At 49.6% G+C, this 12,313-nt stretch overlaps 1 protein-coding gene across 1 annotated transcript; it reads right to left on the bottom strand.

Moving 5' to 3' along the window:
- Positions 1-6,384, bottom strand: LOC311316044 (ETS translocation variant 5-like). The gene is made up of 12 exons (XM_084446787.1): positions 6,319-6,384; positions 6,006-6,087; positions 5,603-5,650; positions 5,370-5,420; positions 3,458-3,581; positions 2,761-3,042; positions 2,259-2,554; positions 1,787-1,846; positions 1,595-1,663; positions 1,191-1,369; positions 458-565; positions 1-305 (listed from the first exon to the last, which is right to left on the bottom strand). The coding sequence occupies exons 1-12, from the start codon at positions 6,364-6,366 to the stop codon at positions 63-65; spliced, it is 1,590 nt and encodes a 529-aa protein (XP_084302913.1). The 5' UTR covers positions 6,367-6,384; the 3' UTR covers positions 1-62.
- Positions 6,385-12,313: the final 5,929 nt, after the last annotated feature.

Below are 12,313 nucleotides of genomic sequence, written 5' to 3' on the forward strand. Positions count from 1 at the left end.
GTGTGTGGGGGTGTTGTGGTGCATGCGAGCGTGGCGTGCGCGAGAGGAGCAAACCGGCGAGGTCAGTACGGGTAGCTGTCGGGGAAGCCCAGTCCCGAGATGCACTGCTCCCCCCCGTCAGAGAGATAGGGCCTCCCCGCCCCCGCCTCCTCGTAGCGGACCAGGGGCGCGGGGTCGTCTTCGGCCGGGGGAGGCGTCGCGTCCGGGTCCAACTTCAGACTGGGGCGTTGGTTGTCGGGGAAGGCCATTGAGAAAAGGGCCTCGGGGTCACACACAAACTTGTAGACGTACCTCTCTCCCGCCACCTGGGGGACAAAAGTTTGACAAAGTGGGGGGGTTAGAGGTCAAGCGTATAAGCTATAATAATAATATAGTTTCTCTCTCTAGCTATTATATTATATGGTATCGTGCTTTTTAGTTGACTTAATAAGAGGAAGAGAGTTGGAACGTAACCTGCCTTTACCTTCTGCATGATCCCCTTCTCGTAGTAGTAGCGTAGCGAGCGGCTCAGCTTGTCGTAGTTCATGGCCGGACGGTTCTTCTGGAGCCCCCAGCGCCGAGCCACCTGAGAGAGGGTCCAGTAACATACAATGGTCATTGGGTCAGAACCCATAAAAACCTACCGACCTACTGATAGGGACACACAAGCGCTTTAAAATATTAGGATTATTATTCGTTATTTTTATTTTTTCCTATCCTGGTGTCTCTCTGTTATATTTTGTTTTGATCTTTGCTTTGATAGGACATGAGGGTGAGGGGGGGGGGATTACCTCAAAAATCGAAATGTTTAGAGGTGGTTAAAGGGGGAATATGAAAGGATGTACAACCATATATTTGATTCTCTCTCTAAATGAGTATAAAAAAACAGTCATCTAATCTATTTGATAGGTCAAACATATTTATTCATGACAGCATTTTCATTTGAATATTCAAATTCTTTATTTTTATGTCATAATCTAGTTACCCAGGTCCCAAAAGTTTCACCTTCACAAGTGTCCAGAGCTTGTGTCAGGAGCATCCTGATGTGACCCCTAACATCGACCAGGAGCCCCACACTGACCCCTGCCATCGACCAGGAGCCCAATACTGACCCCTACCCCGTCCATCGACCAGGAGCTCCACACTGACCCCTGCCCTCGACCAGGACCCCCACACTGACCCCTACCCTCGACCAGGACCCCCATACTGACCTCCTCGGGCTCGATGAGTTTGAACTCCATGCCCCGCCCAGTCCAGGCGATGAAGTGACCGTTGGCCGGGTCGTCCAGCAGGGTGACCAGGAACTGCCAGAGCTGCAGAGAGCCCCTCCTCTGGTAGGGGGGGCCGTCCCGAAACAGCGACCCGGACCCCGCCTCCTGCTTCACCTTCCCTGGACACACACAGGAGAGAGAGAGGGGTCAGAGTGCGTCCGATAGCGATGCGATGCGTCCGACGTTGTGTTCCTGGTTTAACGGCACCGCTCGCCTCCACCGGTGCATTCTGGGACGATCCCACCCGAGGTGGACGGATACCGAACTCACATCCCACTTAAGTATCACTTTGGCCTGCTTAGGGCTGGGCTCTAAAACAAGATGGCTGCTCCATCCTCTCTTACCCTCTAGTCTTTCTGGCACCACACAGGTGTCATCGTAGTACAGGTGTGGCTCTCCATCGTAGACAAACCCTGTCGATGAGCAGACACACACAGACACACACACACACACGGTTAGCTCAGTAAGTAACACTACCAGCTAAAAGTCATGTTTCAAAGAACAAACCAGACGATAAAACTCTCAGAAACTCTCACCTTCGTTATTTTGGTAGAAATTAGACGACTTCCCAAAAGAAGACTGGCAGTTATGCACCTCTGTAAGACAAAAGGAAAAAAGGGTGGAATTACAGATCTTAATCTTCAGATCCTAATATTTTGTAACTACAATTCAAGAAAATTATTCACATTCTATGGGTTGATCGACATCTCATTTCAAGCTTTGGACTTTGAAGTTAATCTGTAGAGCCTTACATCACACTCTCACTCACAAACGGAGGGCATAAGAGGATTTGGGGTATCATTATTGACCTCTCGCCAGGACGAACGGCTTGAAAACGAGCGGGCACCGAACTCAGAACCTCCTGCGGGTTAATCCATCCTTCGACAGCACGCCACACGCTCATTCTCGTCTGAACGAGACCCTTAACCCTTACCCCTCCGCCTTAGACAGACAGAGAAGCTGACCGCCGCCCTCCTTCCAAACGCTCTAGCGGTCACCCCTGCTCACCTGAATCAAAGCAGAAATCCCTGGGCTCCTGTTTGATGTTGAGGGGGGCGAAGGGGACTCGCCCACGGGGGGGGCCCATGTTGGGGACCCCCTGCTCGGGGTAGCGGGGGTCCAGAAGCTCCTGTTTGTAGCCGTGGTTTGGGAGCGGGGCGATGGGCTCGGAGTGGTGGCGCTGGTAGAGGGGCCGTCCGTCGCGCTGCAGGTGCGCCTGGCGTGGCGCGGGGGGGTAGGGTGTGTGGGCGGGGCTGCCGGGCGGGGGGTAGGGCAGGCAGGGCTCGGAGAGCTGCCTCTGGAACCTGCAGGGGGAGGGAGGGAGGAGGGGGAAGGAGGGGGGAGGGGGAGAGGGAGGGGGGAGAGGGAGAGAGGGAGGGGGGAGGGAGGAATAGTTAAACCGGTTCAGGATATAATACAATGCTTGGGTCTTAAAAAAAAAAAAAAAAAAAAAAAAAGATCAACGCCATGGGGGCGGGGCCAAACCAAACCGCCAGTCTTGCTAACCCACCTGTGCTCTGCGCCGTAGGACCCGTTTGAGTGACTGACAGGGGTGCGGGGCACCGCGAACGCCTGGCTTTGGCTGGCGAGGGGGAGTGTCCGCTGATGGGAGGGGCTTGGCGAGGGGGCATGGCCGTGAGGGGGGCGGCTGTGGTGGCCCTGGGCGTGGACAGGGGGGGTGATCTGCCTCTGTAAGGGGTGTGTCCGCATGGGCGGGGCGGAGCCACAAGGCGAGGTCGGCGTGGAGGGCGGGGTCAGTGGCTTGATCCCAAGAGGCTTCCTGTCATAGACACTGAGAAGAGAGGGGAGAGGACGATAAATACTAGAATATTCACTACACCTAAGGATATGTACAGTTATATATATATACACACACATTATATAGGCCTATATATAGGCTATAACAGTATCATAACGATTATATGTATGATAACATCTTGGCCAGGGACCACAGATAGAAATCAGCCTTCTGGCTAAATCTGGTGTATTTACATTGTTGTTGATTGATATGCATTGTCCCTTCTCAAATAAACTGAAATGAGCCTTCTGGCTAAATCTGGTGTATTTACATTGTTGTTGATTGATATGCATTGTCCCTTCTCAAATAAACTGAAATGAAATGTGTGTGTATATATATACATATGTACTGTATGTGTGTGTGTATGTACTGCATGTGTGTGTGTGTGCATGTGTGTGTGCGTGCGTACCTGTAGCTGTAAAGGCACTTGTCAGTGTAGGGCGTGAGTCTGTGCTCCAGGCTGCATGGGGACAGCTCTTTAGACGGGCTGGCCTCTCTCTTCACCGTGGCGGCCGGCGGGCCATGGAACATCACTACAACAAACACAAACCACACACACAACATCACTACAACAAACACAAACCACACACACGCCCACATGACAACGCCGCCAACGCGGTGAACCACACGCCATTCTGACCGGGCGCTCTCATCTCGCAGCAGAAAACAAGGTACCAACACCCCCTCTTTTCCTTTGTATTGTATTTCTCCCGTCCGTGCCTGACGGTCTGTTTCGGCGAGAAAAAAACAAACAAAACGTGGGAGCGCTACTGCAGCAGTTCAATAATAAACCACCGAGCGACCGCTTTCCTTCTCTCCTCTCACCGTTTCCTCTGATCTTAGGAGAGAGATCTATCTGCTGGCGAGCGACATGTAAACAGTGGTCTTTCAGTCTGAGTTATCACCATTGTTCCCCCAGGCAACCACCGGGGACTCGGTACAGAGGATTCTTTGTTACCGGCCAGGAGTTGAGGATGTTTTTACGAGTCCCCCCCTCTGTCTGAGACTGCCATTGTCAGGATGTACAGTAGGACTCGCACCCTGGGCTGACTGACTGGGTCTGTGCCCATCACTTCCTGTGCCACATAACTGCCAACGTGCAGACAGCGCTGCGCCACTGCAGTGTCGTAAATCACAGGGCGAACAGGAATTCAACACGCGCGTGCGTGCGCGTGCACACACACACGCACACACACACACACACACACACACACGCACACGCACGCACAGACGCACACACACACTTTAATTTCAGTTAGTAATACACCAGTGTGACAGAACCACAATAGGGATTCCTGGATATTTTAACTACAGAGAAAGGATGAGAACAGGTTCTAACAAGCCCGTTTGGGGTGAGGGGGGTGGGGGGGTGAGAGGGGTTACTGTGGTTATAACTTATTCCCACGGTAACTGCTCCTTCACCCAGCTGCGTGTTCCACACAAGACTGCTGAATGAATGGTCTGTTTTAAATGGGCTGGCTCGATGCCAAACTAAGGTTCCCAACCCCCCTATCCCCCCCTCCCCCCCCCCCCCCCCACACACACACACAATTCAGCAAACATAACAACTGCCACTGTTCACCAGCTCAGTCTGGTTAGTGTGTTGCTGTGAAGACACCCCAGCTTGTGCTCAGCGTCAGCTCCCCTCGGCCGTGGGTGGTGCTGAGTTACAGCTCTGCAGTGGTACCAGCCGGCCAGGTTCTGCCCGCCTCCTCCCTCTCCGAGACCCGAGAGCCTTAAAGAACCGCTATTCCACGCAGGTTTGGAACCCTAGCCAGGGAACCGCATCAGACCCTAGAACCAAACCACAGGGTTCCACGAGTTCCGCGATTATTATGTTCCCTAAGCAGGCGACGGCGAGGGAGCGAGCTAGCGGAGGAGGTGAACAATCGGGCGATTAGGTTTGGAACACAGGGCCGGCTGGAGGGGTGGGGCGGGCGGCGGGGGCGGGGGGGGTCAGAGGAACGCCGGGTCAGCAGGCGCCAGTCCGTCATCATGCAGCTGGATTTCAGGGCGTCACGCCAAGCGGGGTGTTTCATGACGACCCAGGTTCAGCTCCCAGGAGGTTCTGGGCGGGGCTAAGCAGGGCGGGAGGGGGCGGGGCTAAGCAGCGCTGTGTCGTGATGCACCGAGGAAGAGCGAGTCAGCAAGGAAGGTGGCTCTGGCCTTGTGGAGAAATGCCCCCTCGTTTTGACATTTGCAATGTCTCGGGGGGACTTCAAATAAAAGATTTGTGTGGCGTAACGCTGGAGCAAAATCCTGTTTGTACGTCTCTCTGTCCCACCCAGCATCAACATGAAAGGAGGAAGATGGATACTCACAGTTATCGGACTGGAAGTCGGGGACAAACTGCTCATCGTCGGGCACCTGGGCTGCAAGAGGAACGAGAGAGTCAAGAACTCGAACCCAACTCCTCCTTTTTACACCACACACACACACACCACACACACCACACACACCACACACACCACACACACAAACACGTTTATTCTGCTACTGCGTTTTTAGTTTAGAATATTACAATACAGCAGTGGACCAAAAAAAAAAACCTCACCTTCTGCAATCCAAATCTCCTGAAGTTGACTGAGATCTTGAAATAGCTCTGCAGCAGAAAGAGGGTCGTACATTAGGAATGTAAATAGAAATCACCTTCCTTTATGACACTGTTTTATAATCTGCAATGCATACCACTGAACCCTGAAAGTACAGTGACAACATTTCGAATATTAATTGGATTTTCCCTATAATACTAGAAAGCGCAGTTTCTCAGCTTTCAGCAAGTGTTGGAATGAGACATTTTTTAGATTTGTTAGATATTTTTTTTATATTATTAAATATTTGTTAGATATTTTTAAAATGTTGCGGGTGACGTGGTCGTATCGAAAGGGTTAAATATGTCCAGTGAGTTCTGAGTAAATACCATCTTCTAATTCTAGCGTAACAGTTTATTTCATTACCTTCGGTGTCCTGGGCCAGCTCTGTGTCAATGAACTTCCTCTTATTGAATGACCGGTTCACTGGTTCCTCAATGAGAGATTTCTGTGATGAGACACGTCACGTTCCATGTTACAAAAGCAAGCATTTGGCAAACGATCATCTTACGACACACTGGAATCTGTTTGGTCTAGCTGCTTCATCTACACAATACTCAGTCACATTGGATATTTGAACTTCATGTCATATTTAGAAGCAGGTTGGTTTTTATTGTGTGTTTGAAGCCCAGTGCAGGTGGGACACATCAGCAGAGAGGAGCAGGTGAGCGATACTCACACTTGATGGGACCATGAAAGGGACTTGCTGGTCATAAAATCCGTCCATGTTTCTGGAGCCTTCTCTCACTCGGGGAGGGGGGGTGGGGGGTGCAGGAGGCTGGGGGGGGGTTAGTAGCCGGCAGGGGAGATCCTCACCTCTCTGGACTTTCTGTCATGAGCAGAGAAAAGTGGCAGCAGCCGCCACAGTTAGTCACGTTTGCTCGACGTCAACGCACCCCGGCCGTCCTCGCTTCAGCTCGCGAGGCGGTCGTTCCTCTCATCTGTCTTGTGTGTTTATTTGTTCGGTGTTTTTCACGTTCACCTCCTTGTGTTCTGAGTGAGAATGCGTGTGTGTTTTCCAAGGCAGTAAGTGCGTTTGTCAACACACGTGGGACGAGGGTCCTTACGTAAACTAGCACAGCCAGCTATCTGGGCCCGAGCCGAGGCATGGACCCAAGTACATCTGGGAGGGAGACACCTGGAAATCACAGCATTTCACTGTCCAACTGGCCACATGCTCCCAAATGACTCATAGCTGGCAGATGAGCTAATATTATTTGGTGAAAATTAAGTAGATTAAGTAAATTTCATTTTAGGAATGTACTGTATGTTGTGTGTGTGTGTGGGGGGGGGGGGGGGGATGATGGATGTATGTATGTATGTTGTTGTGTTAACTTGTGTTGATTGTTGAGCCAGTCTAAGACGATTTTCCTGTCACGACAAAGTTTTCTGAATCTGAATCTTCTGAATCTGAAATCTATTGAGTAGATTCAGAAAATAGAGTAGATTAAGTGATAATGAAATGGATCACATGACCAGGTATCTCTACAGATGGGATAATATTACCATGCGGTCTAGATTAAGTTGTGCCTGTCTTCATGGCAACAAGGCAAAGGGTTAATCTCGGCTAAGAGAACACATCCCGGCCAAGAACTAACTAAACTCCCATCATGCCTCCTCCTCCTCCTCCTCCACCCTTTCCTTCCCCTCGCTGGCCTCTTGTTTTTCTCAATGAAGTGAAATTTGATCCCTTGCCCATAGAGCAGTGAATGGGGGGAGGGGAGAGACGCAGACGGGAGGGAGGGAGGGGGACTCGACCGCACCATTCATACATTTTCCAAGCGATCGTAGATAAAGAATTCACATGCACGCAATCGACAACACGACGCACGTCTCCGTGCCAAAAGCACACGACTATAAGCACATAAGAAAATGGTGGCCATAATAAAGATTTATCCTCATGAAATGGCGTTCGCATTCCACCTCCATCCACAGAAAGCTCCAGCGAGATTGAAAACTGGGATGCAATAAGTCGGTCAAAGTAAGTGATAGCAGATAACGCAAAACATTACGGTCCGTAGGCTATCCGTGCATAACGAGCATTAGTTACAAATTCTGATAATTGCGGTGATTATTAGTAGCTCACCTTTACAGAATGAATTCCTTTGCAGTGGCGAAATGAAACGTAGGTTAGTTCCACGTTGCGAATGTAGACTTGCTTCTCGCTCAAGATCCTCTGCTGCCCGTTCTGACACAAAACTTGACTGTGGTTTTCTCAATGGAATCGTCTGGTTTTCCCTAGAGCCAGAATAGGACTCTGTGATCTACGCCCATTGGTTGTTCTGGTATGTCATTCAAAAGACTGGCCAATGGGCTTTTAGATAACACTTTAGACCTCATTGGCCAATTGCAGGCGAGCTTGACTTGTTTTTATGAATGGCTGCATTTCATTCATATCCCTGAGCTGCTGGTATGCTCCCTTAAAGAGACAGGCACCGGGGGAAAGTCCTGAACTCCTTCAGATGTTCATGTCTCAATACACGACATCAGTGTTGAAAACAACCTAATAGTCTTTTGTCTTCTTCTTCTGAAAAACCGATTGAACATGCTGTCAGATTTCTTCTGTCACTGAAGTGATCAGACATGATGTATCTAAAGATCCTGAAGTCCTATTGGATAATGAAAACTAGCATCACGTCTGCTAATAGCAAACAACGGGGATGTGTTTCCTTGTTTACCAAGGACGCCACCTTTCCCCCCAGCCGGGTGGTGTAATAAGGAAACAACCATTCTGTTTACTTCCCCTTATGTACTCATAAGATAATTATGCAAGAACACACACACACACACACACACGCACACACACACACACACACACACACACACACACACACACACACACATACACACACACACACACACACACACACACACACACACACACACACACACACACACACACACACACACACAGACAGCCTTGTAGCCAAGCCAACTGTTCTGATCTGGGAATGAACGCTAAACATGATCAGACTTGATCTGAGGCTAATAATATATCACATGATGATCTCACGCCCACTATTACTCACACTAGAGGAACAACCATGTCTCTACAGGCTCTGGAGGTCTGGCAGGAAGGATCAGATCAACCCATTTACATTTAATGTACATCATCCTGATGGACACAATGTTACAGGCGTTGGAACTGTTTCAACAGCTGTGATGAACTCTGGGCCAATCATCTCACTGCTCAACGGTCTGCTTTAATCTGTCGGTCCTGTAGTGCTGATCGACCAACGTACCGCAGCTGATGAGATGAAGAATCAGGCAGATCATCACAACAGAACGTGATGCAATAACCATTTATCAGTGACAAACCCGGCCAATCATGGCCTTGTTTGTGTGTCGTTGTCATGACTCACAACCTCATTAGGGAATTTTGTTATTGTATACCGTCTATCACTCACAAGTTGATGAGAGAGAGAGAGAGAGAGAGAGAGAGAGAGGATGAGAGAGAGAGAGAGACAGGGAGAGAGAGGATGAGAGACAGGGAGAGAGAGAGAGAGATAGAGAGGGAGAGAGAGAGAGAGGATGAGAGAGAGAGACAGGGAGAGAGAGAGATAGAGAGGGAGAGAGAGGGATAGAGAGAGAGGATGAGAGAGAGAGAGAGGATGAGAGAGAGAGACAGGGAGAGAGAGAGAGAGAGGGAGAGAGAGAGAGAGGATGAGAGAGATAGAGAGAGATAGAGAGGGAGAGAGAGGGAGAGAGAGAGAGGATGAGAGAGAGAGAGAGAGAGGGAGAGAGAGAGAGAGGATGAGAGAGAGAGACAGGGAGAGAGAGAGAGAGAGAGAGAGAGAGGGAGAGAGAGAGAGAGAGGATGAGAGAGAGAGACAGGGAGAGAGAGAGAGAGAGATAGAGAGGGAGAGAGAGAGAGGATGCGAGAGAGAGAGATAGAGAGGGAGAGAGAGAGAGGATGAGAGAGAGAGGGAGAGAGAGAGAGGCTGAGAGAGAGAGACAGGGAGAGAGAGAGAGAGAGAGATAGAGAGGGAGAGAGAGAGCGATACATGCGGCCCCTTCATGTAGTCTCTGCCTGTGTCCAAGCTGGCCCTTACATAATGCATGAGTCTGACCTCGTTTCATCTGGAGCAGCAGCAGGACTGAGAGAAGAACCAGGGAGAGAGAGAGAGAAAGAGAAAGAGAGAGAGAGGAGAGAGAGAGAGAGGGCGCTCGGACCCTGATCCATTATTCATATTTGGATCTTCAAAGGAGCCATGGCACGACCCCCCCCCCCCCATTCCCAGAGTCCCCCTCTTGTCCAGTGTGCAGTGCATTCTGGGCCGGGGGACTACCTGGGCTTGATCCCATTGCTCTCCGATCAGAACTGGGTTGAAATAGCGTTTGGAATCGTCCTGCCGTCACGCCAGATTAGGAAGAGGGTGCTACTTTTGGACTATACCATTGGTGGCGGTGCGTCCAGCAAGCTCAAGCCAAGCTGAAGTGTTTGACAGGATTTCGGCAGGATTGAGCCCCGGGGTAATAAAGCGCTGTGTGTCTGGGGTGCCCCCCCTGCAGGTGAGGGGGACGCGGAACCGCCCGACCCGCCCCACGAGCCCGAGACCTCCGAATCACACCGTCCCGCGCTGGAATACTGCTTCCTTTGTCCTCTCCCTCCGACTTGGCAGACATCTTGTCCAGTTTCGTAACAGTTCTCGTGGCTCTTTGATAGTATTTACCATGCAGTATCACACATGAACTCTTCAAAGACCGTTCGTCTTATTCACTGCCATGTTGGCAGCCTGTAGCCTGTAACTCCCTAATTCCTCCCTTTCAACTTCTTCTGCTTCGTTACGTATCCTATTGTTTCAGAGAAATCACGGGTTTAGCCCTCAGTAATGATCCCTTGCTTGTTCAGGATTCAACCATATTCCCAGAGTGATGTGTTAGCCAGTGTTATATTTGATTCTCTGAAGGTTGATTGTTGATGATGCAACTGCACTGAAGAATCCAGCTGTTCTGGCAGAGTAGCTATTCAGTTGACTTTGCGCATAAATTATACTCCACATAACCTACGCTTTGCAATATATTACCTAGATTTACAGTCCAATAAAAAACAAGTTCTTTCACACCAGGCATCGTTTTTTCCCCTCATCTCTCTGTAACGTATTCTTATTCCACGACTAAGCAAAAATCACACTGTGAATTGATCAGTCTATGTCTGCATTTAACCTAGAGGCCTAATCACAGTCACCCACGGAGCTTGTAAATTGCTTGGAGAATGTTCCGTGAGCTGTCATCACATATCTGCAGCCCAGTCTTTCTCTGCAAAGCCACACTAAAAATAGGCACAAAATGGCCTCTTATATAATTCTGCAGGGATGCTGTGTTGTGCTCAACAGCTCTCTCTCTCTCTCTCTCTCTCATTCTGTTTCCTTCTCTCTCTCTCTTTCCCTTTCTCCCTCTCTCTCTCTCTTTGTTCTACTGTAGGGAGGCCAGCCAAGCAGCACGACACAGACCATGTCCAGACTCGCCCGAAAACCCCCAGATCAGTTAAAAATGACAGAGGGAAGACATGAGGAAGCAAGAGAGAGAGAGAGAGAGAGAGAGAGAGAGAGAGAGAGAGAGAGAGAGAGAGGGAGAGTATTTGATTCGATCTCCAGTGGTAAAGATCTAGCAGATTGCAGGTACACTGAGTGGTATTGTGCAGAAACTGTCTTCCACTGTTTGGTCGGTCCAGTTCTTGTAGTGGGTCACATGCAAGTCATCATCATGGACGCTTCACCGAGGCTTGTGAAGATGTCCCTGAGGGCACACACACACACACACACACACACACACACACACACACACACACACACACACACACACACACACACACACATACACACACACACACACACACACACACACACACATACACACACACGCACACACACATACACACACACACACACACACACACAAATACAGTATCTATTTACATTTGATCGCTCTTTCAAAAACAAATCACAGTTTTTATTTTTTATATTATTGAAAAGTAGAGAAGGACAATACCTGCTTAATTCAAGTGTTTGTACTGGAATGTGTAGATGTGTGTGTGTGTGTGTTTGTGTGTACGCATGTGTGTTGGTGTGTACAACTTATATGCCCAGTGAGTTAAGAGTAAATACCATCTTCTAATTCTAGCGTTCAGTTTCTTTCATTACCTTCGGTGTCCTGGGCCAGCTCTGTGTCAATAAACTTCCTCTTATTGAATGACCGGTTCACTGGTTCCTCAATGAGAGATTTCTGTGATGAGACACGTCACGATCCACGTTACAAAAGCAAGCATTTGGCAAACGATCATCTTACGACACACTGAAATCTGTTTGGTCTAGCTGCTTCATCTACACAATACTCAAAAGATCATCTTACGACACACTGGAATCTGTTTGAGTTGCCAGTATCTGTTTAGTAGCCGGCAGGGGAGATCCTCACCCCTCTGGACTCTCTGTCGGGAGTTCTGACCAGGGTCCTTACGTAAACTAGCACAGCCAGCTATCTGGGCCCGAGCCGAGGCATAGACCCAAGTACATCTGGGAGGAAACCACACAGCCAGCTATCTGGGCCCGAGCCGAGTCATGGACCCAAGTACATCTGGGAGGGAGACACCTGGAAATCACACCATTTCACTGTCCAAGTGGCCACATGCTCCCAAATGACTCATAGCTGGCAGATGAGGTAATATTATTTGGTGA

The sequence above is a fragment of the Borostomias antarcticus genome, assembly GCF_949987555.1.
Source record: "Borostomias antarcticus genome assembly, chromosome: 12".
Lineage (NCBI taxonomy): Eukaryota > Metazoa > Chordata > Actinopteri > Stomiiformes > Stomiidae > Borostomias > Borostomias antarcticus.